The sequence below is a fragment of the Pipra filicauda genome, unplaced genomic scaffold (assembly GCF_003945595.2).
Source record: "Pipra filicauda isolate LSUMZ 115617 unplaced genomic scaffold, ASM394559v2 scaffold50_size3627746_pilon, whole genome shotgun sequence".
NCBI lineage: Eukaryota > Metazoa > Chordata > Aves > Passeriformes > Pipridae > Pipra > Pipra filicauda.
The window spans coordinates 2,655,354-2,681,462 of record NW_024104654.1 but is presented as its reverse complement, the minus strand read 5'-3'; the positions used below and the strand labels follow the sequence as shown (position 1 = coordinate 2,681,462).

General features: G+C 48.2%; 2 protein-coding genes across 2 annotated transcripts in view; both read right to left on the bottom strand.

Annotated features, from left to right (window-relative positions):
* Positions 1-166: 166 nt before the first annotated feature.
* Positions 167-3,781, bottom strand: CDX2 (caudal type homeobox 2). The gene is made up of 3 exons (XM_027727205.2): positions 3,280-3,781; positions 888-1,033; positions 167-705 (listed from the first exon to the last, which is right to left on the bottom strand). The coding sequence occupies exons 1-3, from the start codon at positions 3,779-3,781 to the stop codon at positions 538-540; spliced, it is 816 nt and encodes a 271-aa protein (XP_027583006.1). The 3' UTR covers positions 167-537.
* A 10,289-nt stretch (positions 3,782-14,070) lies between these two features.
* The window catches only part of FLT3 (fms related receptor tyrosine kinase 3), a 40,523-nt gene continuing 28,484 nt past the window's right edge, over positions 14,071-26,109 (bottom strand). Inside the window, 13 exon segments of the mRNA XM_039386858.1 lie at positions 14,071-14,301; positions 15,293-15,398; positions 16,741-16,840; positions 16,924-17,035; positions 17,667-17,789; positions 18,146-18,270; positions 18,445-18,575; positions 18,944-19,097; positions 21,091-21,201; positions 22,775-22,879; positions 22,969-23,101; positions 23,193-23,305; positions 24,741-24,919. Of these exon segments, the coding sequence (XP_039242792.1) occupies positions 14,164-14,301; positions 15,293-15,398; positions 16,741-16,840; positions 16,924-17,035; positions 17,667-17,789; positions 18,146-18,270; positions 18,445-18,575; positions 18,944-19,097; positions 21,091-21,201; positions 22,775-22,879; positions 22,969-23,101; positions 23,193-23,305; positions 24,741-24,919 (1,630 nt within the window). The 3' untranslated portion in view covers positions 14,071-14,163.

The following is a 26,109-nucleotide window of genomic DNA, read 5'->3' as shown; positions in this document are numbered from 1 at the left end:
GATGACTATCAGCACTGGATTTATGGGCTCTTTTACAAGTGTCTGACATTAAGCAATTCACTTCTGAACATTTAAACAGTGCCTTATCTTGTCTGTTCTGACCCTTAGGGCAGGATGAACATTTTGCATATTCCCAATGGTTGCAAGAAGAAAATAAAATAAAATATAAAATAAAAAAAGTGGTTTAATTTTTTTTTTCCTGCTAAAATTCATCATTAGCCCAACAACATTTCTAAGGTCTTTTGGACCGATCCCTGAGATATACCGGGGGTTGACTGACAGGCAGTGCCCCCATTTTATCTAACAAATTCTGGGGTAAAAAAAGCACCCAAACATAATAATAATAATATTAATAAAGCGATGGACACGCTTGCCCCGGACGACGAGACACATACACTGTACACCTGTACACACGGCCGGCCCCGTGGGGCGGTGTAGTGCATCTTGGGGGGCCGCTCCCACCGTGCCCCCCAGCCCGGCTCGGCCCGGCCCCGCTGCGCTCTCCAGCAGTCCCTGCACCGCTGTCCCCGGCCTCTGTCACTGGGGGGCGGCGGGGCCGAGCCCGGCGGCGGCCGCCCCCCCCGCGGGACCCTGCAATGAGGCGCTGGGGCTGAGAGGCTCCGCGCCGCCGGGCTGCGCCTGCTGCAGCTTCTTCTTGTTGATCTTCCTCTCCTTCGCCCGCCTGTTCTGGAACCAGATTTTCACCTGCCGGTGGGAGACAAGGGAGTGAGGGGGGGCAGTTTACCGTGGACGTGACCCGTCTCAGGGGTTCGCACCGAGAGCGCATCCCAACCCCGTGCATTCCGCCCCCCGTGCAGCCCCGTCCCGTGCATCCCTGCCTCCGCGCAGTCCGGCCACACGTGGGGAGAGCCACTCGTGGGACAGACCTGCCTCTCCGATAGCCCCAGGTTGGAGGCCAGCTCCGCTTTCCTCCTGATGGTAATGTAGCGGCTGTAGTGAAACTCCTTCTCCAGCTCCAGCCGCTGGTGGTCAGTGTACACGACTCGGTACTTGTCTTTCGTCCTGGTTTTAACTGCGGAGAAAAAAGCCATGGTTGAGAAAGTCAAAGCCAAAGGCTCTGGTCGTGGCTCTCCCCCCTGTGGCGCAGAACGATCAGGAGCAGTTCTCCCACCCACCTCCTGGGCTTCCTGCTCTCTTCCCCCGCCCTGGGCTCTACTGAGCGCAGCAGAGGAGAGAGAAGACGTTCTGCACTTCCTTGGGGAATGGGATACAAATCCCAGGCATGCCGCAGGTAAGGGCATACCAGGCGCAGGCTCTCAGCCTCATCTGCCAGCCCTGGCCCCGCCACACGCCCCTGCCTTGCGCGGGGACATCTTCATTGTGCGCTTGTTAGTTTCGGTTTTGTTTTGCCTTCCCCAGCGAGAACAAACTTTTTATAGAGAGAGGGGAAAACGGAAAGAAAGAAAAGTCCCTTTCAGGACCCGGGGATTCCATTTCTAAACGAGAAACACCGACCTAAGGGCGGAGAACCCGGAGCGGCCGCGGGGACAGCTCGGGTCCCGGCCCAGTTTCCCCTTTTCTGCTCCGGCGTCGGCGAAGAGACTTAAGGGGTTTCTTGGAGACCCCGGAAGTGTGACTTGCAACTTGAGCGCTCAATTAAAAACAAAAAACAAAAAACCAACCAACCAAAAAAAAGCTAACCGAACCCCGAAAATTCAAATCTCAACAAAATCCGAAGGCGGATGCCAGAGAGTGGCCGGTCAGAGTGCATCGCCGCAGCCGGTGACCTCCTTTCTCCCGAGGGTTTCTTGTTTAACTGGTTGTGTCCCCTGCCCTCCCGTTCCCCAGGGAGCCGAAGGGGAGTCTCTGCCCCCAAGGTGCTTAATGGCTAGCAAGCTGACTTTGTTCAGGTAAACTCTCTGAAAACCACAACAAAAGCACCCTGTAAAGATACAAGCCTGATCAGAGAAAACTCCCTAGAGCCAGTGAATAGGGAACACAATCCCAAACAATGCAGGACAAGGAGATCTTATCAAAGAAAAACCCTTCTCAAAGCCTTAATGACAGCCACATTCTGTTTGAATTACCACTACTGAACAAATGGCGGCAGGCGCTTTCATCCCCCCAGCTCTGCACATTAACATAAACACTGGCTCCAAAGGCAGAATTTGAATGGAGACAAGGGACCGGCCACCGCCGCACAAGCTCAAACTGTGGGAACACCACGGGCTGCTGTGGGAAGAGCGACGGGCCTGTAAGAGCTCCACTGCCATCGTCCCCCGGGACATGACTGTTGCCAGCGGTCGGCACCGGGGCACTGAGGCGCGGCGGCCTCGGGAGTAACCGGGATCCCCACTTCGAGCCGCCCGGGGAGCCCCCGCCGTTCCCGCCGGTCGTGCAAGGCAGGGGATGAGAGGGGAATGACATAAGTTGTTATTTACTGCCAAAGTCGCCATACTTTTTTTTTGGCCACTATATATATAAATGTTAAAAAAAAAAGAGAGAAAGAAAAAGAGAAAGAAAAGGCAAAAGAGGAGACAGCAGTCGTGGAAGGCGTATATCAAAGTGGGGGACACGCAACTCTCCTGGCAGATGCGGGGGGGGGGGGTATAAAAGAGAGGGTCTGCAGGGGTATTAACATCACAAGGGAGTGTGGCGCCGGCCACGGCCTGACCCGTCCTGCCCGCAGCAGCCGGGACCGGCCTCCCGCCGCCGGGGCACCGGCGGGGCACGCCTTCGCACCTTCCGGCCCCGCTGGCACGGTCTGGCCCGGCCAGGGGCACGGCACAGCCCGCAGGAATCGACGGGCGGCCGCCTGGGAGGCCTGGCCGCACGGAGACGTTAATAAAGGGCAGGCGCCCAGTGACTCAGAAACAAATGCGGAGCGACACCGGCCGATGATTTATATGACTATAATTGGTTATAAAAATCTTCTAAGTGGCTATAAGCAGGAGAGCGGAGCAGTGTGAGGAAGAGCGAGTATTTCCTCGGGATCAGGGCCATTCAACCCTGTTCCGTCGGAGCGCCCCCCGGGCACAGAGCCCCCGGGGCCGGCAGCGGCTGCTCCCTGGCGAAGCGCCGCTCCTACCGCAGCCGGCCCGGCACCGCGGCGGGGCCGCTCTCGGCGGCGCTGATGGGCTGTCGGCATAGGCCGGCAGCCCTGTGCTCCCGAGGACCGGCCCTCGGGGGGTTTGTTTCGGGGAGCTCTCCCCGAAAAAAAGCTCTCCCGCGCTGCACGGCGCACGGGGAGCCGTCGGCGCCCCGGTGGAGCCGTCGGCGGGGCAGCCCCCTGCCCGCCTCCTCCCGGCCGGCACTTACCCTGGCTGCTGAGCGGGGGCTGCGCCGGCTTCCTCATCCACTCGCAGAGGCCGCGGCGCTGCCCACCGGGGGAGAGCGGCTCGGGGGCGGCGCTGGCGGCGACGCTGGCGGCGTTGAGGGGTTGCATGACCCCGGCGGAGCAGTGAGGCGCGGGGCCGGCGTGGTGGTGGGCATGCGGGTGGTGATGGTGGTGGTGGTAGTCGGCGGGGCTGTAGGCCATGGGGGCGGCGGGGGAGCCCCCGTTGAGGCCGTGGACGGAGCCGGCGGCCGGCGGTGCCCCTTGGCCATAGGTGCCCCAGTCGTCGCGGAGCGGGGCGGTGTAGGGCGCGGGCCAGGCCGGGCCGGGGGACTGGGCGCCGTCGAGGTTCACATGGTACCCGCCGTAGTCCGCGTATTGCGGGGCGCCCACGAAGTTCTGCGCCGCCAGGTTGAGTCCCCCCGAGTGCCGCACCGGGCCGGGGTACATGGGTCCGTCCTTCTCCAGGAGGTAGCTCACGTACATGCTGGCGGTGCCCCGGCGGCGGCTCTCCACATGCTGCTCGGGGCTCTCGCCGCGGCGCGCCTGCTGCGTGGGGCCGGGCTGCCCGGGGCGGGGAGGGGGCAGGCGGAGGGGCCGCGGCCCCGCTCTGCGCTCCGCGCTCCTCCGCGCTCCCGGTCCGAATCCAATGGCCTGCAGCCCTTACATGATTAACGATTGTTTACAAGGCTCTATTAGTAATGGCCCAGACACACCAAAGGCAGGTGACGTGGAGAGGCGCTGGGTATATAGCTTCTACCCCTAAAAGACGATTTGCATTTAAAAAGATAAGGAGAGGGCAGCGACCTGATCACAGCTAAATATTCAAGCCTTTATTGTTTAAGAGCTTCCTCCTTCCATTGCAACCTGGTGCACTTTAACCTCCAATCACAGGTTCAAAGGATGAAATCAAGAGACTTGCAAAAGACAGAGAGGGAGATCTAAGGGCGAGGGTGGGAATATGGGAGCCGTGTATCACGGCCGATCTGCAGGCAGCACTTTAACCAGCTCTTCTCCGTGCTCGGGGTTGGGAGGTGGAGGGGGAAGGGGCGGAAGAGGAGGGAGTTTTGATTAAAAATCCACAAAGCCATTTTGTCGTGGTAGTTTTAAGCAACAAACCCCATCGCGACGGCCTACTGCTTTTTCCATTGCGCTTCCCACCCGATCCCGGTCCCACTCGGTCACGGGCGATGAAGGCGAGGTAAGAGGAGAAATCCCCACTCCGAGGGTGCTGTCTCCTTCCTCCGCGTGTGCCTGCAGAGTTTCGAGGTCGAGCGCGCCTAGGCTGGGCCCCGGGTCTGGGAAAGGACGAAGACTGGGAGTGCTTTCGTCTGAAACACCCACTGCCCTCGGATTCACCGCGGGAGCAAGGCCGGATTATCCCTCCGTCCTTGGGACCGCGGGGGCCTTGGGTCCGAGGCAGAGGGTGGTTCTCCCCAAGGGGGCAATCATCAGCCTCTGGAGCCTGCCACCTCAGGGTGCGATTCCCTCTCTGTGGCGCGGCCGAGCCCGCGGGGAACCCAACGACTTGCCTCTCCACGCACACTCACTTTTTCCCTCCCCGACGCCTTGGAAACCCTGTGGAAATGTTGGCCCTGGAAGGGCGGTTCCCGGGTAAGCGGCAGCCGGCTCCCCCGGCCCAGCCAGTCTCCTTTGAAGAGGCGACCCCCTCTCAGCTTCCCCCAGCCGCTTTTATGCTTTAACTTTTCACCCTGAGCGGGGACAATGCGAGACGACGTTTGCATATTCGCATCTTTTCTCATGACACAGCGAGGAAACCTTTCAACCGCCGAGAAAAAAATGGATGGGGACGGGAATGTGCCCCCGTTTTCGCAGCACACAGCGCCGGAGCAGCGCAGCACTGTCTCAGCCGTCCTCGCTGGCTCTCCCGCTCCCCTTGGGGCTTCTGCGGCTAGGTCCTACGGGGCCTCTCCCACAGGCCCCGCGCTATCCCGGACACGCGTGTCCCAGGTATTAGTACGGAGATCCCTGTGGCCGTGTCCCAAGGGTATATTTCCTTCCACGTGGGTGGCTGTTCTGCACACCGAGGAGTGTCATTAAGACGGGGCGTCTTACAGCTGAGGGCGGATTTCAGCTCTGTAGAGGCCGATCTCCCTATTCGCGCTCCCTGAAAATCTGCCCTCTCCTTCCACCCCATTTTACTGGGCCCTTTGGCGCTGAGCGTGGGGCTGACGCAAAGCCATGTTTTAATGCCAGTGGGAATAATTCAGCTACCTCTTCCTAAATATCCAGAGAGGTCCATCATCAGTGGCCCTGTGAGACCGGGACGCTCAAGAGGTGAAGGACGGAGCATCGCTCCTGGGGAAGAGACCAAGGGCGGCCCACTCGGAGCTGCTATGGATACCCCGGATGCGAGGAACGGGGTACCCCCACCCTCCACACAGCCGTGCCTGCGCCCACACTGTCACTTGTCATCCTTAGGCTGTCGCTGACTGCCGCGGATGCGAGCCTACGATAACAGCAACACAACAGCAGAGATGCAGGAACGCCTGCTAGCCGCCTTCTCTGAAGGGATTTCTCTCCCTGTTGCTCATTCCTACTATGACACTTTCCCCCCGCCCCAGCAGTGGCGAGAGGGAGAGGGAGTGGGACTTAAAGCCCCCAGAGCTCTCTGAGCAGGAGACTGAAATGTAACTGTGGAAAAGAAATGCTGTGTACCTTCAATGTAACCGCCTGTCCCGATAAGCACCGACAGAGCCGATCTATGCAGATGTGAATTTGATGATGCCATAAACGGAGAAAGGGGTCATTAAAATGACAAAACTCTCAACATATTGTATTAAAAACGCACCACAATCCTGACCTGCCCCGAAACAGGCCGGTTCTGTGTCTAAGGCTCCATCAGTGAATCCCTGGCAGGCAGGTGGTAGCGTTTCGGGGTGAGACCTGACGCCAGCTCATGCTGGCCGGGATGAAGGCCGTCGGCCGCGGAGTCGATGAGAGTCCCGGGACGACGGCGAAGGAGCAGGACATGGTTCCGAGGCAGCACCGCAATCACCTGGCATCGCAGCGAGCGCACGGCTCTGCTTACCTACTTTGCCATTCGGACAGGGATTCCAGCTGCCCCCGGAGTACAGGCAGGACTTGGGGAGACCGGCCCTACCAGCCGTCCCCTACCCTAAGCCGGCGGGGGGGGGGGGACGAGTCCCGCTTCCCCCGCGGATAAATGCTCTGGAGCATCCTCCGCCGCCGAACAGCTGCCCCCCGGACCCGACCTGTCCCAGCGATCTGCCTGGTTGCTAGGGGTGAGGATACACTGCGCCGGGACCCTCTTGTCTTACAATAAGAGGGATCCTGAGCCGCGCATATCTACATGCCTGTGACGCTGGTCGGGCTTCTTTTCCCTGCGACTGGCACAGGATTTGTCCCCTTTCCTGACCTACCCAGAGATCGAGACTTCCCGAGGAGAGTGGGGAGAGAAGGTCTCTCTCTCGGCCGAGTTTCCCCCTTTTACTCCTCTCCGTTCTGGAGGAGGGAGCTGCCCGCTCCCTGCTGCCTTCATCTCAGGTTTTCCCGCCGACTCTGGCCCAGAGCTGCAGTTCTGGGAGAGAAGAGAGGATCCCGGGACCGGACTCCGACACCAGAGCGCGGGCGAAGGCCTGGTATCTCCCTCTTTGCTTCCTTCGTGTTTTGTGTTGGTGTGGTTTTTTTTTTTCTTCCCTATTTCGTTAGATCCTGAGGGGGAAATGTGACACAACGCCTCTCAAGCTGACAAGTGCCTGACAAGTGCCTGACACTGCTTGCAGGGAAGTATCTTCCCCCTCCCCGCCACGATGACCGCTGGGCAGACGCCGGGCACCCCGCCTTCCTCCTTCAGCTTCAGCCTTACGTCTTGATCTGAAAAAATAATTTCCGACATTATTCCGAGGGGGAGTCAGGGCAGTGGCATGACTGCGGAGGAATGCCAGGGGGCAGGCCGCGGCTGGTGCCCGGGTCTGGAGAGGACACCTCGCTTCGGAGCCGCCGCTCACCGTCGCCTCGGGCCACGGGGCTGGGGCGGACTGGGGGATAATGAGCCGAGCAGCATAGCAAGAGGAACCCCGTCCTGGGCCAGACACCTCCCCATAAGCCTCGGGAAAGACCGAGTGCCGCGCAGAGCCCGCGATCCCTCCTCCACCAACTGCTCCGTCTCGGCGGGACCCTTGTGGGGATGCGGATTCATCGTCTTTACTTCTAATAGTTTTGTTCTTTAAAGATTTTATTTTTCCGTGACTTAGGAAAATCTCGGGGTGGAGTATGGGGGAGGACCTTAACGACATGGAACCGGGAGCTTTGTTTGTAAGGTTAAAAAAAAAAAAAAAGAAAAAAAAAGAAAGGAAGGGGAAAAAAAACCCGCTTGAAAGCCCTTTGGTGACCATGGGGAGAGAAGGGAAGGAGGAATCGTGTGTTAGTCCGACCTGTGGAATTTATGACTCCCCCTAAGCACAGACATGATAAGGACTTAGAAAACATCTTGGATCTTTTCAAGCCGGCAGCCCCCGAGGCTTTGATGTAGATTACGTTGCAGAATACTTTTATCGTGGGCTTGATACTCGTCTTGTTTAAGCACATGCCTCTAGGAGCGGGTTAGATGCAGAGACGGGGAGGAAGGTGGCACCTGGTGTCTAGCCAGGGCACCGCCGCCCCCGCACCAGCACCCGCCACGGGCCGCCCCTGCGGCCCCGGCCGGCCCTGCCTCTTTGCACAGGTGCTGTCAGGCCTGAGTTCACATCGCCCTGCTCCCCTTCAGGAAGTAGGAACGTAAGCAGAAAAGAAGGGGAAAAATAATGATAAATAATACTATACACCAGAAGCTTCATGCAGCCGGAGGCCAGTGAGTGCGATCGCAGCCGCTCGGGTCCAGTGGCCAGATCCTCCTGGGGAGACGCTCGGTTTGTCCGACGCGGGAGGACCAAAGGCTGATCCCTGTCGCGCTCCCTGATCCTGTTTACATGGGCTTGGCATTGCTCAGCTCTCTTGGAAGTCTCTGGTGAACTGCGACCAGAGGCCTCCGGCACACATCTACTGGCTAAGGAAATAGCCTTGGTTGAATTTTATTACTTTATTTTACTTTATTATTTTATTTTATCATTTTTAAATGCCACGGGGAAGAAAAGCCCCACCAGCGCGCCTCGGCCACCTGCAGAGCGCTTGTGCCCGGACTTTGCTGGCATGTCCCACCTGGGAGAGTCGGGGTCTGATCCGGTCACGGGAGCCGTGAGCGACCCGGCAGCGGGCATATGCGGGGCGGCCCCGGCGGCGCGGCCCCGGCGGCGCGGTCCCGGCTGGCGTGGGCGGGGGCCGTCCCGCTCCCTGGAAGGGAGCTCAGAGTTCGACTGTTATCACACCTCCCCGCCAAGGACACCCCCCGTCCGCCCACGGACGCTCCCCGCAGCACGCAAGGCCCCTGTTCGCTCCCTCGGCACCAGCAGCGCCCGGTGCGAGATGTAGCGGGAGCGCGGTGCTCCCCGCTCTCGGCTCTGCAGCGAGGCACGGCCGGGCCGAGACCCCGAGGCAGGGGGTGCTCTCTGGCCTTCCAGCCGTCTCCCAAAGACACGCCGCTCCTCGGGAAACTGGCCCTCCCGGCCCAGCTGGCGGGAAAGAGCCACTAACACGAACCGAGCAAAACACCAAATTCCAGCTGTGAAATGGTTTGCACACATTTGCCACCAGCGAGTCCCCGGGCTATCCCCATCTCCCAAGGGCAATATAAACTCTGGTGTCTTCATTGCCTTCCTCACTGATTCATTTCCTACATCTCCCAGCATTAAAACATAACCTCAGCAGGGAGATGATGCATGCCCCGTGGGCACGTCTTCCCGTCTCTGCAACTAGTCCTGCTGATTTATTCCCCCTGCCGGCTTCAGGCCCTTCCATGGTGAGATGCAGTGGGGTGATTACCCCATACCACCATCTCCCTCAGCCTGTGTTTTGTGGCAAGCCCAATCCTGCAAACTCTGTCAGTCAGCAGACACACAGGGTGATGTTGGCCCATGCAGATGGTTTGTTGTTTGTGAGGCCATAACTATACACATCCCTGCAGGGCCGTGGTGCTTTGTGGACGACATTTCATGCTAGAAAATGTAGTAGTCCAAAGCAGGCAAGCGCCAAGCTCTTTCTTGGCCTGACGGGTAACCAGCCAAGGCTCCCACCTTTCTTTATTCTGGGGCTGTGAGAAGGCAGGAGAAGATTTGTCTTTCTCCACTGGCAAACCTGTTCTGTCCAAAATAAAACCTCAGACCTCCTGGCTCCAAGGAGTAGCTAGTACCTCACTGCTCTCCACCACCTCCCATCTGCTCCCAGTTGTCTTCTTCTAATTCCTGGGAGGGGAGTCTCACCGCATTTTCTTCTGGTCTAAAAAGAAGCCCGAAAAGGAGCGGAAGATATGGACAGGCAGATCGAGGGCCGGCTCCCAGCCATGGCTCACGCTGCCCTCCCCTGGGCACTCCTTCGCTGCTCAGCTCCCGGGGACCAGCCCTGCTTTGCCTCAGTTTAGCTCCCCAGTCCCTCCACGCCCAGAGCACACCCAGGCGTAGGAAGTTCTTCCAAAGGAGATCTTAGTCCACATCAGGCAGTCGCTTCTCCAAGAGAAATACAGTGGAAACTAGAACACGGCATCTCTTTCTTTTTAGGATCTGAAGCTTCCAAACCCCTTCTGAGGATGGGGCTGTCATGGCACTGGTGGGACTGGAGGGTTGTCATTAGAAGCAACTTCTGGTCTTTTTTCAGAAGGTGATGTAGACATTGCATAGGCCATGGAGGAAGGGGAACCCTATGGCACCTGGAAAGAGGTTTCTCTGGGCACATATGGGCTGCCACAGCTACGTGCCAAAGCTTAATTTAGAATTAGCTTAGTGCAAAGAATCATGAATGGGTGTAGGTAACACATGGCAGGAGGAGTGGGTCACTGTCAGGACCTCCAGTGGTTTTTCATCCCAATCAAGCAGTATCAAATGAACTGGATCCCATCCCAGTCTTCACGTGTCTCTGTGGAGGTGACCATAGGAGCATCACCACTTTCCCACCTCTCTCCACAACACAGGTCTTCAAAATTTCTTCTTGGCTGAGATCTGAACCAGACTGTATGCCAAGGTACCTACATTTCTGCTAGGAGAGTTACTCTACCAGTCTTCCAGCACAACCTTAAACACATAAATTCTAATGTACCAGTGACCTATAACACAGAATCCCTGACCTGAGCAGTCCCTCTGTTTATGTCATCACTGGTAAATATGTCAGGAAGCCTGAATCCAGCCCTGGTCTGAGACAGCCTGCCTGGAAGGGACTTCTTCCCTGTCAGTCCGTAGCGCTGGGATGCTCACCAAGGGTGAGAGGAAGCTGGGCTCAGGTCCCAGCTCTTTCTGAAGTGATCTGTGGCCTCCTCAACCACAAACCTGGATGGGTCTTTTTGTGCCTTGTTTTTTTTTTAAAGTTGGTTTGCTTTGCATAGTCTAACTAATTAGCCACTGATGGGGGACAGAAGAAGGCATCAACTCGTTGGTGCTGCACTACATTTGGCTGGGAAGAGCGACCCCTGAGCCACTGAGCACTTGATCTAGTACTGTGTCTGGTAGTAGGGGACTGAGATTTGATGTATCCAGCTCCGTGGGGAATGTCCTAATCCAATTATCTTCTGCCTGCTTTGATTTTTGCCCCAAAATAGTTTCCAGCAGAAGTGTTGCCTCCTAAAAAATAACCTGTCCGCAAATAGTTCTGTCGCAGCTATGACCTTGGATTTCTTCATCCCATTTCACAGTTCCCATGAACATGTGGACTGAAAGCCACTGCCAGAATGCATGACAGTGCATTCTGGGTCAGTTCTGCTCTCCTCTTCTGGTTCAACACATGGTTAGCCCCAGCTTCTCCCAGAGGGACCTCCCAGAGCCCATCTCAGGTATCCCAAACACAAGAGTGGGACGTGTTGGAGGAGCACATCCAGTTTCTCTTGATCCAGACAAGAGTCTTTTTCTTGTCCCTGATGCCTGTGACACACGGGCATGGTTGTTTGGGAGGATGCACTGAGGTCGGGGACTGAGTCGTTTGCCCTGGAACTGGGCCAGCCGCGGTTTCTACTACGAAGTTTTGGCTGTGAATTCCTTTTGGTCGACACCCCTATCCCCAGCTCTGGTCTCCTGGTGTCCTGTAGCTTTGGTCCAGACACCGCGGCTGGCCCAGGCCCTTCTGTTGAGCACCAGCCCGGCTCCTTGTCCCCTCTGCACCACCCGCTCCGTCACTGCCTGCCCGGCAGCCGCGGTCGCGGAGCTCCACCTAGTGCCAGCTGCGGCTGTCCCCGGGCTGTCGCGTGGCATCCCGCGGGGACGCTTCCTTACAGGTAGAAGGGAAAGAAAATTAGGGCAGATTCCTCAATGCCATCCTGTTCTTTAGCTTCGGTTGTCAAATGTATCTTCCTTCTAATTTCTGCTACTGCTAAGTAGGAGAGTGCAGTGTCCTTCGCCCTTTGGCGCCTTGAATTGACCTCAACCCCTTCTGCTCTTCTACCTGCATCAATGATTACTGAATCTTTGTCAGTCTCAGCCTAACTTAATGCATCCAGCTTAGATTAAAGGCATCTCTGCTGGAGGTCTTCAAACAAGCTTAACTCTCTCCATTCACTACGGGGGGGACTTTGTCACTTTCTCCAGGCAATCAGCTCCTGGAGACACAGATTAGGGGTCTGGATTCTAATAAGAGAAATGTGGACATTTTCCTTTAAGAATCATGAAACTACTCCACTGTCTGTGGCTCTGCACAAGCCTCAGCAAACCACTTTGCTAGGTTGTGTTGGAAGCATCCTGGAAAGGAAATGTGCTCCTAGAAGATACTATTTTTCACTCAGTACCTCTTGCAGCTTTGTGCCATCTGTCTCTGCTGTGTGGAGAAGCAGGTATACAACTCTACACATGATCAGCCCTTACAGGAGGGTTTTTCTCCTGATTGCACTTCCTCACAGAGTGCTGTGTTGCCTGATCTGCTTTTCATGCGTGCATCATGAGAAGTTGTGTTAGCTCCAAGGTTCTCTGTTTGCCTTTATATTCTCAAGTCTCAGCTTAGTAGTGACGATGGGGCCAGATGACCTCTACCCCCTTCTTTTTAATTCTTGTGGAAAAATATTTGACACAACTCCCTGGCATGTTTTAAAGCACATGGGATTCCCATCTGCTTTTCTATGAGCCAAGTTCACATCTGCTTAGCTTCCAGGGCCAGTTAGGCTTGGATGTGACCAGTTCAGCATTAAGTTCCTCTAGCTCTGAAAGCTGAAAACTGTCTGCACAAGACACTCAAGATCCTCTTTCTGGATGATGAAGGCTGTGTGTTAACAGTGCTGAACAGTGATATCTTGTAAATGAACACTTTGAAAGTATTAAAATAAAGTTAAAAATAATATACATTTTCCAGAAAATGAAATGTTAAAATTTTATTTCTATCTGAACATTTCAAAATTACTCTTTGGTAGTTTATATCTGATTAAAAAATTTATGACTCCTTGTTAATTATTAACTATCAACAAAAATATACAAATCATAATCACTGTATTACAACATCATTTTCAGACAAAATTAGTAAAGACCAGCTAAATTTATAGTATATTCTATCAAAAAAGTTATTAATTTATAACACATGCCACTGAAAAATCCTAAATTAAGTTAGCACCTTGCAAAATGTAAAAAAAGAAAACTATTAACCAATACATTCTCATATTCATTCCCTGAGATGCAGGCAAATGTATCCTGTTAATCATGATGGAAGTTGCATTTACAAATTCCTAACCTCATAATGAAAGTAATTGTCTTTTTAACTATACTGAAAACACATCAAGCCTCTGGTTATTGTCCTGGGACTCTGCGAGAAAGTTAAATAGGTAATACTCTCATTTTAGTGCAGCAGGATTCATACATCCAGGCTGATATCTGGGAATTGGGAGTGATGATATTACACGCCTAAATTGCTACAGAAGATAATTTATTCAAAATTAAACATTTTTTATTTTATATTAAAACACACAAAGCCCCAAGAATGTAACTAGCTGTAATTCAGTTGAAATGAGACTTCCAGTTGGAGACTGCCACCTGGATTTTCTAGAACAGGGAAGTAGGTTATCTCCAAATATCAATCCTCCTGTTTATTTTAGATTCTTATTGTAGGTAGAAAGGAATGACTCACTGCAAATGCCTAGGGCTCACCAGCAGATGCAGAATGTAACCTGGATGACTGGAGGCCACCCAAGTACTTAAAGCTTGATAAAATGAACTCACCTGAACATGACACTGGTCAACTACTTTACAGCGATTGAGATATCCAGGATAAGACAGTTATACACAATTAAATTAAGAGTTCCTTGTAAAAACAAGACTGATGAAACTCTAAAACTTGGCATCTAAAGTTGGCTACTTGAATGGTCTTTGTTTTTCTAACACTCAGTGACATCTGGAGATGAAGTTGCGCACAGCACCTCTGGAAATCAAACCATCTCTTTTTAGTGCATAGTCAATGCTTGTAAACATTGACTAAGAAAACCTGTGGATTTTCTCATGTTTGCTTGTGATGAGGCAAGAACAGTATGAATTCAATACATTGGTTAGACGCTATTTACACAACACCAGGAAAAGAGATATCCAGTTGTAGAGAGGCAGCAAAAAGACCTGTCTTGCTATAGATGTGTTTGCTGAATTCAAATAAATGAATTATCTCTTCTTCTCAAAGTCACATAAATATGGATGGGACCACAAAAAATGCAGAAAAATGCAAAAAAATGCAGAAAAATGCAAAAAAACCAGTGCTGCATTTGGTGACAAAATCTCTTCTTAGAGCTGGTGTAAAACACTTATCCTACACAGAGTTTATGAAAATAATCAAATCCACAACCCAGATTATTTTTCAGCCTGAGGGTCTTCATTATGGTGCTCAGTTGGGAACAGCAGAGACTCCTCATTCCTGCTTACACCTCCTGGTTTAGTTTTGATGCTGGAATTGTTTGTAGCAGCATTTTTCTTCATATTCTGGTAAACCTAGAATTGGGAAGAGGAAATGAAAGATATCTTCTATTATTACTTATTGTACCTGGAAGCCTGCTCTTCTCCTCATGAAGCAGACACTTGTCATGTACAGTCCACCTCCTCTTGAGGGAGAATCACACTCATGTTCTGCTAGTTTACTTCCCACTGACTCCAAAGGGAGTCCAGACTACTGCCTAAGTGACATGGATCTTATCCAGCCAAAAAGAGCTGGGTTGAGGGATGGCACTGGACTATAAAGGAAGATTTTTTTCATAGACATAGTGCTTTGATGTTGCTTATTAGTTCATTCCTACACTTGGCAGCTTCTGCCAGGTTAACAGCCTTCTGAGAAGCTCAATGCTGCAAAGGCAAGAGTCACTCCTCACATCCCAAAAGGTTCTTAAGGACACTGCACTGGGAAATAGTGTGTCTAGCCCAGGGTGGATAACCAGGTAAAAAGTGGTAGTTTGGAAAGCAATTATCGTCCCTGAAGAAGAGATAACTGTCTGGTATGGATGGAACAGGGCTTCTTCAGATCCTGTTTAGTATTTTGACCTTTGAGGATGACATGCAGCACTCTGTCTGTGAGGACATGGCAGCACATACCTATGGTGACCCCCCGTGAGATCCCTGGCATCAGCTCCCCTCCCATGGCATCTATCAGCATCAACAAAGCAAACTGCACTGGCTCCTACATGGGAGAAGCACATCCCCACAGCACAGGCTGAGACCTTTCAGCTTTCCAGAGTCCCAGTGCAGGCAGTGGGAGGAAGAAACTCCTCATCAGGAAGGTCAGGATTCTTTCTGATGGCAGAAAAAAATGCCCCAGAGTCTTACATAGATCCATGGGCACTGTATCCATAACACAGTTGTGTACTTCAAGAGAAAGCAGAAGGCTATTCCTCAGCTCATTCTGATCTATGGAGCTACACAAAAAAACCCCAAACTCCCCTAGTCAAACCCAAACATTGTTCACATTGTTCGTATTTCTGTGTTTACTTACTGCTCCTTCTGCCTCAGCCAGCTGACCTGCAAGAGAGGAAACCAGGCAAGAAAAAGAGGGTCTTTTTCTGGAGTCAAGGGCCCAACAGGACTGCATCATGTGATAGCTGCAGAAGCAAAGAGGTGGTACAGAAAATGTGTTAGCTCTTGGACTATCTGTAAATGACTACATAGTGTTGCAGGATTTGAATGGGAATCATGGGGCATCAGAATGATTTTATAGAAACAGGCCAGAACTACTCTCTTGCATCGGAGGAAAAGACACAGAAAGATAAGGATCAAGGGTGAAATGAAGAACATGGTTTTACGAGAGTCCTTAGTAAAATCCTCCTCATAGAATTGGAGCCAGAATTCCATGCTGGCTGGCACATACTGGCATGCTAACCCTGTTTTCCAGCTTCCATACAGAAAATTGTAGGAAAACAATTCCTATCTGTCTCTGGGGCTGAACCTGCTCCTTGTGGACTATGTATTCTTGAGAGCACTTTTCACAGCAAGTCTTTTTATGTAATTTGACATAACAAATGTCTTTCTAAAATGTAAACACCACCTTAGAGGTTTTGCAGTTTCATCAGGCACTTGTGCAGCACCTATCCATTAAAGCTCCTTCCAAAGTTACTGGGACAAGAGGTTCCCTGATATTTATAAGCACCACAGCAATCTTTCATGGGTCATCCTGTCAGTCACGTGTACCTGTAATGCCATTTCCATGGAGAGGATAAGAGCAGTACAGTGTCATAGCAAGGCACTGAGTTCCTAGACCATCTATGAAATGTCTGCCAGAAGAGCTCAGACAATCCAAAGTCCTTCCTTTTTCTCCATGTTCCAGGTCTCATAGCTCCCTATCATCTTCTCTTGTCCCCTGGGGTCCACCTCTAGGCAAAGCCCACCCAGGCACAGAGGGACAGGCTAAAAATCATATTACTGAGAGCACAGAAATAGCTCCCCCCAACTCTTCCTTAGCAGGGTTCTTATCTAACAGGATCCCTAGCCACCCTGAACCGAAACAAATGTAGTAAAGCTCAATTAAAAAAAAAGTTTAGAAAAAACCCACCAAAGATTTAGTCAATATTCAAAACTGATATGATTTTTTTTTTCTTGGGAAAAAAAAATAAAGGAAAGAAAAAAAAGAAAAAAAGCAAAGGAAAACAAGGGAAAAAAAAAAATCTGTGATCTGGGAACAAGAATTGGTCCCTGGGAAAGGAAGGCACAATTAAATAAATATGATAAATTAGTCCTTTCAAACACACATAACCTTTAGTGTTGATCACTTCTGCTTTAGAACAAAACCTGCAGGATCAGGCAGCCTTTTCCAGAGTTAGAGGAAGATATCATGTTTTGCAACTTATTATGAGCAAGACACAGTATACAATAAATAAAAGGTCATTCAAACAGTGACCTGGTAAATATAAATTCACATACTCTGCATCAGGCAAGAAGTACACTTACACATCTTTTGTAGCATAATATGGTTGGTCCATATTAAATCCACTTTGTATTAATTTGTAGAAATTTGTATCAACCTGAATACCAGGGTAAGGATTTACACCTGTGGAAATTATTGGAGAATACATGTTAATTCAGAAGCTAACAAAACCAAACACTGCTCTTTTGTCCTATTACAAAACATACCCAAAGAGAATATTTCCCATAGCAATATTCCATATGACCAGACATCACTCTTCATTGTGTACGTCCTCTCAAATAAGCTTTCAGGAGCCATCCATTTAACAGGTAAACGAGCCTGTACAGACAGGGGGAAAGGAGGCCAGGTCATGCTTTGACACAGGCTTTCTAGATGACTCACTGTAGTTCTCACTGCTTGAATATTATCAATTCATGTTTGCCATGTCAAGAGCTGTGTCTCTCTTAGTAGTCCTTTGAAATTCCCATTATAGAGAGAAATGGGCACTTCTAAGGAGCCAATTCATCTCATCCATTTTAGATGACTATTTAAGGAGAGATGAGCTCAGTCCTGGAAGAGCTGCCTTCCTTCTTATGACTTCTAGAGTGAGCGGCTCAGACGGAGAAGCCCACACTGTACTTCTTCATACAGGCAGAGGATCTGGCATACCCCCACGTTGTCCTACACTATTATTGTCTGCAACAGTAAACAACTCCCAGTGCTTCCATCAGTGGATTTCACTGTGCTTTAGAAAGAACATGGGTATCATTTAGTTTACAGTACTAGCTTGATTAGTTTAATCATAAGCTAAGAATTTACATTTGCCAGGGGCAGGAAAAAGTGAGATTTCTGCACTTTCGGTACAGATATCTGCAAAGCTAACAAGGAATTTAAAAATTAAAACTTCACTTTCTTGGTTCCTTATAATTCTTAAAATGGTATGAAAGCCAGAGAGTGCTCATGAACTTACATTCCCCCTGACGATGTAGTTGGAGTCATTAATTATATCTCTGGCAAGGCCAAAATCACATATTTTCACCACTTTTCCATGGGTCACTAGTATATTCCGGGCAGCAAGGTCTCTGTGAATGCACTTAGAAGGAAAGGAATGGTTAATGCTCTGCAGCATTTAGTATCAGAGGAAGACAACTCCCTGCTCTCTGAGTTGCTCCCTCCTTCCACTTAAACAGTTTTGTGAATGGGCAAGCTGGATGCTCCCTGGCTGATCATGGCTAGGGGACAGGGCCAGAGCAGGCACAAGCGTTCAGTGCAGATGCTTCTTACTCAGGGTGGTGCCTAAAACTGCGATTCAGCCTTTGCTGTTAAGCCAGGGAAGGAGGTATAGTTCAAGCTTGCCACTGAGTGTCTCTGTTCTTCAGCCTGCCTTTTATAAACTGATGTTTTTTTACTGCCTTTTCTATCTGAACAATTTGCTGCCCTTCACTATACCGATTTGGACTCAAGAAATTCCATTCCTTTGGCAACTTGATAAGAGAAGCAAAGAAGGTCTTCAAAAGTGAGCACATTAAAGTCCTCTTCTTCATCCACCTGTGTGCTTGCATCCTTAATTTTATCTGTAAAAAATAACCAAGTATGAGTTTTCCACTGGCTTCCTCACTCTCTGATTAATTCCGCTGACAGTTTTAAGAATTTTCCCGTGCTCCTACCAAGAACAACATCACAAAGAGCATCTATCTTTTTTATCCTAATAACAGAATTAGTAAAGATAAAATCAATCAGTCTCTTACCTTCCTCAGAGAACAGCACTATCCCATTTGACCCAGGTGTCACATTTATGTTTTGACTTCTTTGCATGGTTTCAAACTCATCTTCTCTGCACAGAGTTGTATTTACACCATACTTCAGGTGAGTCCCTATCCTGGAGCAGGCAACATATTTTCAAAGGTTACACACAGTGTATCACGTAATCTTCTACACAGAAATGGTTTCACAGTGAAAACCATGATCAGTTACTGATATTAAAAATCTGGGCACGGACATGCACAGACATGAGACTTCTCCAAACTGGAAAGAAAAACAAGAGATTGCTTGTATTCTGCAGTCCAGTGTGAAGAACATCACAAGGAGAATCAAATCTCAGTTCCTCCCAAAGCATTATTTATTAAAGTACGTCGAAGCACATTCTCAAGAATCGAATGATTTCACCAGTTTAGTGCACAGCTGAGAATGCAGTTTAAGAAGTGATAGTAGTTTTAAAAAGGATTAAACTGTTGCTAAATGCTTTACCTGGAATTTTGGTCCAAATTAATATTGTGGTAAAAGCTGAAATTATGCTGTTTAAAAATATCTGTCAGTGTCCAGTGAAACTTTTCTCTCTTGCTCCTTAAGTAGTTCAGAAGGTCACCATAGCAACAGTACTCAAATATCAAGTAGATTGGTCCTGAAATAGTTGGAAATGTAAATGTTTGCTGCTATTTATAGCACCCTCACCATTAAAGCCCTAATGCTGTCTCATCTTTTCTCAGGACTAATCTGTATTAAAACATCCCAAACATCTTTCCTTCCCAGGTAGATAAACTGTGCTGATGGGCAGGTAATGTTTACTGACTGTAATGTCCCTTTGGAAAGTCTGTGTAGCTGATTCTTCCTTATGGTACATCTCTCAATGTGTACTGAAAATCCCTATAGAAACAGAAAGATCCTTCCTGGTAGGACTGCACAGACAATAAAGATGCAACACACTGTCTAAACCATGCATGGTTCAAGTAAAAAATGACCCCTGCTAATTATCTGGATGATGTGAATTTGTATCCTTTGACCTTTATCCTTCCATTTATCTGTGCTGTCTTCATGCTCTGGAAATATCCTTTTTTTTCCACGAAGGCCAACTGAAACCCAAGTGTGCTTGCTGAGATGGCCTATAGGAGGGGATGACCTTGCAAGGGGATGTGTCTGAGTAGAATACTGGTCAGGTCACTTTCTCAAGAAAGGAAAAATACATCCAAGCTCTGACCCAGGCAGGCTCGCAGAAAAGTCATGACAAGCCAGCAGGAGCTCAGAGTGGTCACACATCATCCCGCAAAGCCTTACACTGACATCACTACTTCTGGCTCAGAAAAGCCAACTATGAATTTGCAGCCATTTCTGTTGGAAGGCCCCTGCCAAGCAAAGTAGGGCACACTGGAAACAGCCTGGGAACTCTCTCAGAGGATGGAAAGGAAGTCTTAAGAACCATGTAAATACTTCTGAAAATGGGATTTGGATAAGGCTGGAAGCATTCCTGCCCTACCCTGCCAGACTAACCAGGCCTTCACTGCAGTTCTCCTACCCACACATCTTTTCTAATGTTCCAGAAGGCTGTGGCAGCCTATATAGTTTCAACTCAGCTAAGTCCACCACCATCAACCTATTTCTCTACTTTCCTCTTATCCCTCAGATGTCTTTGCATGACATTATTGCTGCTGATGCAAACTGAGGAAACAAGAGTTAACTGTTCTCCTTGGTCTTTCTGAGGAAGTCAAGTTTTTCAGTGGCAGGTGTCATAGTTCATGACATGGACCAACACTGGGTAAAATCCTGTCCTTTTGCCAAGGTCATCTTTTCTTTAGCCTCTCCTCACCCACTCTTGTTCACTGCTGGACTGCCCAGAGAAGCAGTTCTTGGGACAGGAATATCTGCGTATGTTTCCTCAATGACAAGTCACACAATAATTAATTAGTGATAATCCCTTGTTGCCTTCATTTTAACCCATATTTACTAATTTTTTTCAATCTTCAGCTTTGTTTTTACAATTGGTCCTTTAAAAAGTTGTTCCTCTGTCCATTATTCACTTCAGCTCTGTCCATTATTCATCTTCTTTCTTTGTGTGGCCCTCCTGCCTTTGCTCTTTTTCAGTTTCTTTTCCTTCCTGTCTGGCTTTTAGCTATTTTCCCTTTTCTTTCTACAACTTCACTGTTTGGTGATCCATATGATTTAAAAAAAAAGAAAAAAAAATTATTTCTTATGTGAACATAATCATGTGGATACAAAAGTCCCTGCACCAGATAAGTTTTTCCTCTCCTCTTAATAAATTGGCCCATATCAGTGCTATCACCACTGTAACAGGAAATCCTCTTCTACAGAAGGGCTGTTGTATCACTTCATGCAAGTTCAATCAGAAAGGACCCTTTTCTGTACACCTGCACAGCTTTAACTTTGCTTTCAGTTCATCTTCATCTTATTTTGGTCCAGCACAGAACAGCAAAATTGATTGGGCAGAGATGGAATTCAGCAGAGAAGAGATTGAAGAGCAGCCTGAGGAATAAGTGATTATTTATGACTTGGATGTCTTTAATACTGTTTTTAACAACCAAGTTTTTGATACTTCTTATCTGTTTAGGAGTCCTCATTAGTCTGGAGATTTTAATTGGTACCTTTCCACAATTGCAAGTTACCTGACACAGTACAAGCTCCTAGTAGGTTCACAATGTTTTCATGGCTTCCAATGTGAGTCATCATTTTCAGCTCAGACATTAGAGCATCTTTTTCTGCGGCATCAGGTTTTTCTGTAAAGGTAATAACACAGATTTGGAAATCTCTAGCAAAGAAATAAAAATTTAAATGGTCATGACGCTTTATCACATGCAAATCTTCATTTCAAATTCATTGAACTGATGGTATATTTGGGAACATTCTGAAAAAAAAATCTTTCTACAGTAAAAAAAGATTTAACAAAAGGTGGAAACTAAATTTGTGTGTGTGTGTGTGTACCATTTGAAGGCTTGGGAAAGCAGTCCTCAAATGTCAACATTTGTCATTCTTGGGCAAGAAATGACAGCAATTTATTAAAGTGTCCACAAGCACAGAAAAAATGGCAGTCAATCCTGTTGCAGGGAAATGCTAAGAGAAAAAAATGTCTTGGCAGCCATATGGCATGCAACCAGTTGCAATCCAATAGCTAAGAAGGCCCCCTGTGTTTCTGTTATAGCTTTAGTCTTGTTTTTCAGAAAGCATTTGGTCCTCAGGATCTCAGTGAATTAAGTATGTGAACCATAACGATCAAGTTGAGCTTCCATAGAGACAACCACAAAGGATTGGACCAAGGAAGTGTAAAACATGCATATGTGCAAATAGGGGATGGAGCTGCATGGCAGCACTGGCAATAAGTGGCTGTGTGGGCATAGAGGTGGACAGGATTCTGGTGTCAATGTGAAGCTCATCCCAATATGTATCAAGAGGTGGGTGAGGTGAATATCGGTCTCTTCTCCCAAGAAACAAGTCAGAGGATGGGGGAAATGACCTCACTTTGTGCCAGGGGAGCATTACACTGGATATGCAGAAAAAATTCTTCACTGAAAGGGTTGTCAAGCATTGAAACAGGCTGCCCAGGGAAGCAGTTGATTCACCATCCACAGAAGTATTTAAAAGACATGTAGTAGTGTCACTGAGGAACATGTTTTAGTGATGGACTTGGCAGTGTTGGGTTAACAGTTGGACCTAATGATAGTAGAGATCTTTTCCAACCTAAACAATTCTATCATTCTTGCTGCCAGGGAGGTTTGCTCCTGGACACTGCTTTTATGAGGAGATCTTGGAGAGCAGCCAGAGCATAGCACCAAGGAGTATTCGAGGTTTAAGAAGCCTGACCTGTAGGGAGGGATGGAAAGAAATTGTTTTGTGTCATCAAGAAGAAAAGACTACAAGAAATTGTGCTGAAGTTTTGGAAACAAGTTAGCTCAGACACAGCAGGTGAAGGGTGTTCCACAGCTAGACAGCACTACAAGAAAAAGGGACCTTACACCAAAATTCATAGACACACCGATGTAACCAGGAGGCTAATTTGCACTAGGAATTTCCATTCTTCCTCTTTAGAGCAGAGCAGCTCCATACTTCCCCACACAGCATACACCTTCTCTAGTGTGTAGGACAAAAGGCAACACACTGCAGGATGAAGGCACTTCAGCGATACCTTTCCAAACTGAAGCAGGATTTTGAAAGGCATTTTAAGGATTTTGAAGCCAAGCGTTTGTGAGGAATAACTACTGAAAAGTTGTATACAAGGGGATTTCCAACACTGCTTCTGCTTTGGAGCCACTAGAATATGTTGTTGTTTGTGAAAGGCACTAGAATTTATCATACCTTTTAGCATTTTGACTGCGACCTGGACTGAATCTCCTGCATTGCTAATTCCATAAGCTGTCGCATTCACCACTTTTCCAAAAGCCCCAGAACCAAGGATCTGTCCTACAAGACACAATATGCCAATATTATTTGCTGCTGGTACAGTACAGGTTATTACTCCAGTGTTGGGGTTTGCTTTAGGGACTGCTCACCAAATTCCAGGTTTTCCCTGGGAAATTCCCATTTTAGATCATATTCGAATTCTCTGAAGTCAATGTAGATGTACTCATTATCTGATGGCCCTATCATCTGTATCATTTGCAACTGGCTTTCATATCTAAATTGCTTTGGAAGAAAAAACACACAGTGTAAGAAGTCTTAGAGAAGAAACAGCCTGGTAGGAACAAAAGAAGAAGGGACAGATATTTATGTTTACCTTTTTGTATTTAAGAAACATGAATACAAACACAAAAGTGATCAATAGGAGAAAAAATCCAACAGAGACATAGAATGCATCATTGTCCGTGAGAGAAGAAACAGCTCCTGCAACTTTAAGAGACACATATTACTACCCACTGAATCAGTTTGTGTGTGCAGCTGAAAATGCAAGGAGAACCCATGGTGGCTTGGTCAGTTCTGGCAGTTTGTAGCCCTCTCACTCCCGAGCCTCCTCTGCATGGGGAATGAGATGGAGCCATATACAAAGCGAGATGGAGCCATATACAAGATGGGCAGGAGGCATTAAGTGCTGGATAATTCTGACATCTGTTTTCATAAAAAAAAAAGCTACATCCACTAATAAATCTAAAATAAACTGATAAATCTAAGTGCGTGGAGGTGTTGGTGTGATCTGTGGATTGAACTCTGTGAGCATAAACAGGACTAATCAACTCCTCTTCTTATTGCATCTTCCTGCTCTCTCCCTGTGCCTTCCCCCATCAACGTATGTTAGGTAGCAAAGTTCCAGTTATCAGTGGGTGGACTGTACACAGCCTGCTTGGAGCATTGCTGCTGCTCAGCCAGGAACTCTTAACAAGCCAAGATATTACTGTAAGAGGCCGGTGGGTAGGTGAGTGTTACATAAGACGTACCCTCATATTCTGGTTGTTTCTAAGCGTAAGTATAAAGATTACTTTCTATTGTAATCTTAACATGAATGCTCGAACTCTGACAGTGGTCACAGCTTTGGCCAGCTGTAGTCAAAAGCACCAAACAGGCTGTTCATCCATGACAAAGGAAATCTCTGTACTGCAAATACATGGGTGTTTCAAAACACTTCCTAGGTGCCACAGCATGTTCCTTGTAACTGAAATTTTTGCTCTATCGGATATATATGGTGTTATAAGTATAAAGTGCAAATAATCATATTGACTTTCTGGCTCAACAAGGAAATATCTCATTGTCTTGGCAAGAAGAGAGACTGCACAGCAGTTTCCAAACCAGGGCTTAACCTTTTGCCACCTGTCTATTATCAGTTTAAGAAGGTCTCTTGCCCAGTACTCCTTCTTCCCAGACAGGGTAGACCCTTGAGTGGATCTGTTGGCTCAGTCATGATCTTGCTTGTGTATGCAATGACCTCCATGGGGTGACAAGAGCTCCCACGGGCATTTCTAGCAGAAACACAATGACTTCCAGGAAAGGAACAAGAGCTAGCATCTGCCACCAGTTATCAAGTGACCTCAGCTGATGCATCCAGCTTTCATGTAGGGATTACTAATATGAAATAAAAAATGAGACCCCAACATTGCCATGGTTCCATCCCACACTTCCTATTTGTGTGAAGTTTCTGCTTATTTTAATGAGGGAGGCCCCTGCTTTGGGACTGGAGAAAAAAGAATTGTGTCTCCCATTCACCCACCATTTCTGATGCTGTATACACATAGAGGTTGTGTTTTACCTGTTTTAGCCAGATAAAAAATACCATAAGTTCTACCATACCAGTTTTAATTGAGAAAACCTGTGCTAAAACACTGGCCTGTGGTACCTGGCTGGTTAATGAAACTCTTTTTACAGGCTGAACCTGCAGAATTGTTTGCACAGCACTCCACAGAGAAGGTTGTTGCTGTCTCCTTTAGATCCAAAGTACTGCTTGAAATCCATGACCCCAGGGATCTCCTCTTTGGCAAGAAGTTGTGAATCCCCTCTGCAATTTCTTCTGTACAGCTGAAAAAGTAAGAGGACCAGTTTTGGTATTTGATTTGACATTTTCCAGGGGAGAAGGTGGAAAGTTTCAAAACATGTCTTATGTCTGTCTTGGAAGAGGAGAAGGGAGGGGGCTTGATTTTTGTCAGTGATAGAGTGAGTTAGATAGATTGGTTACCAGTCTCATTTTTGGGGATGGACATGGCAGGGTCAGCAGGGAGTGCATTGGGTTTTCTACCTCCTAAGCTGGGTTCACTCCCATTCTCCGCCACTGCCTTGCACCCGCTGACCTCCAGGACCTCCACCAATCTCATAACTGACACAACCCTCCTATACTGCATCTATTCCCACTGGTTTCATACTTGCCTCAAACACTCAAACCACTGAGCAGCTCCAAATGGGCTGCTACTAAAACTATAAATGCAAAATGAACCCACAGTAAAAGTTCTAAAGTCCTTTCCCTGAAGGTATGTTTTCAACCGCGAAGTTTCTTTTACTCAAGATGAAGAGTATCCACCCTGTATTAATGACTTATTTAAGACCTGATATGTAGAAAGAGGGAACATTATACTCGAGGGAAAGGAAGCTCACACAGAGATAATTTTGACTTTTAGCTTTTCTATCATTCATCAGCTTAGTGCCTAATTTACTGTCCATATAAATAAAAGAGGAGATAAATAAATAAATAAAATTTATTCAGCTCTAGACATAGCACTAGCTTCTACATGTGGAAGTTTCCAAGAAAAGAAATGTCACAGCATTTTCTTTCCAGAAAGATGATTTAAGGAGTATTTTAAACTCACTAGCTGGACGCTTCCTTTCCTCTTCCATTTCTGCATGAACAGATTGATGTTAGGAAACCTTTTCAGAGGTATAGATAAGAAAATTGTTCAGATATTTTTTTTAATGTCTAGCTAAAATACTTAGAGCTTTGTCCACAACCTTATAAAGGATAATTTGACCAAGTACTCTTCTGCACCATAGGATTATTAGTTTTTTGCAAATCTAAAATAAAAACTGCAGAGTTCATAAAACAGTTCAAAGTTCTTTCAGCATCTCTTGAAATTTTAGTGCCTGACTCATTGCCCTAAATAAATAGAGGAAATGGAAACACTCTCACTAACTTTACTGGAAACACTCTCCCTGACTTCACTGGTTTTGGTAACAGGTCACCATAACAGCTGTTTTAACCAAAGCTTAACCAATTAATC

Coding starts and splice junctions, on each gene's coding strand:
- CDX2 (XM_027727205.2), bottom strand. CDS start 3,781: ATGTACGTGAGCTACCTCCTGGAGAAGGACGGACCCATGTACCCCGGC. Junction 1,034..3,279: donor GCCCCCGCTCAGCAGCCAGG/GTAAGTGCCGGC, acceptor TTTTCTCCGCAG/TTAAAACCAGGACGAAAGAC. Junction 706..887: donor TGGGGCTATCGGAGAGGCAG/GTCTGTCCCACG, acceptor TCCCACCGGCAG/GTGAAAATCTGGTTCCAGAA.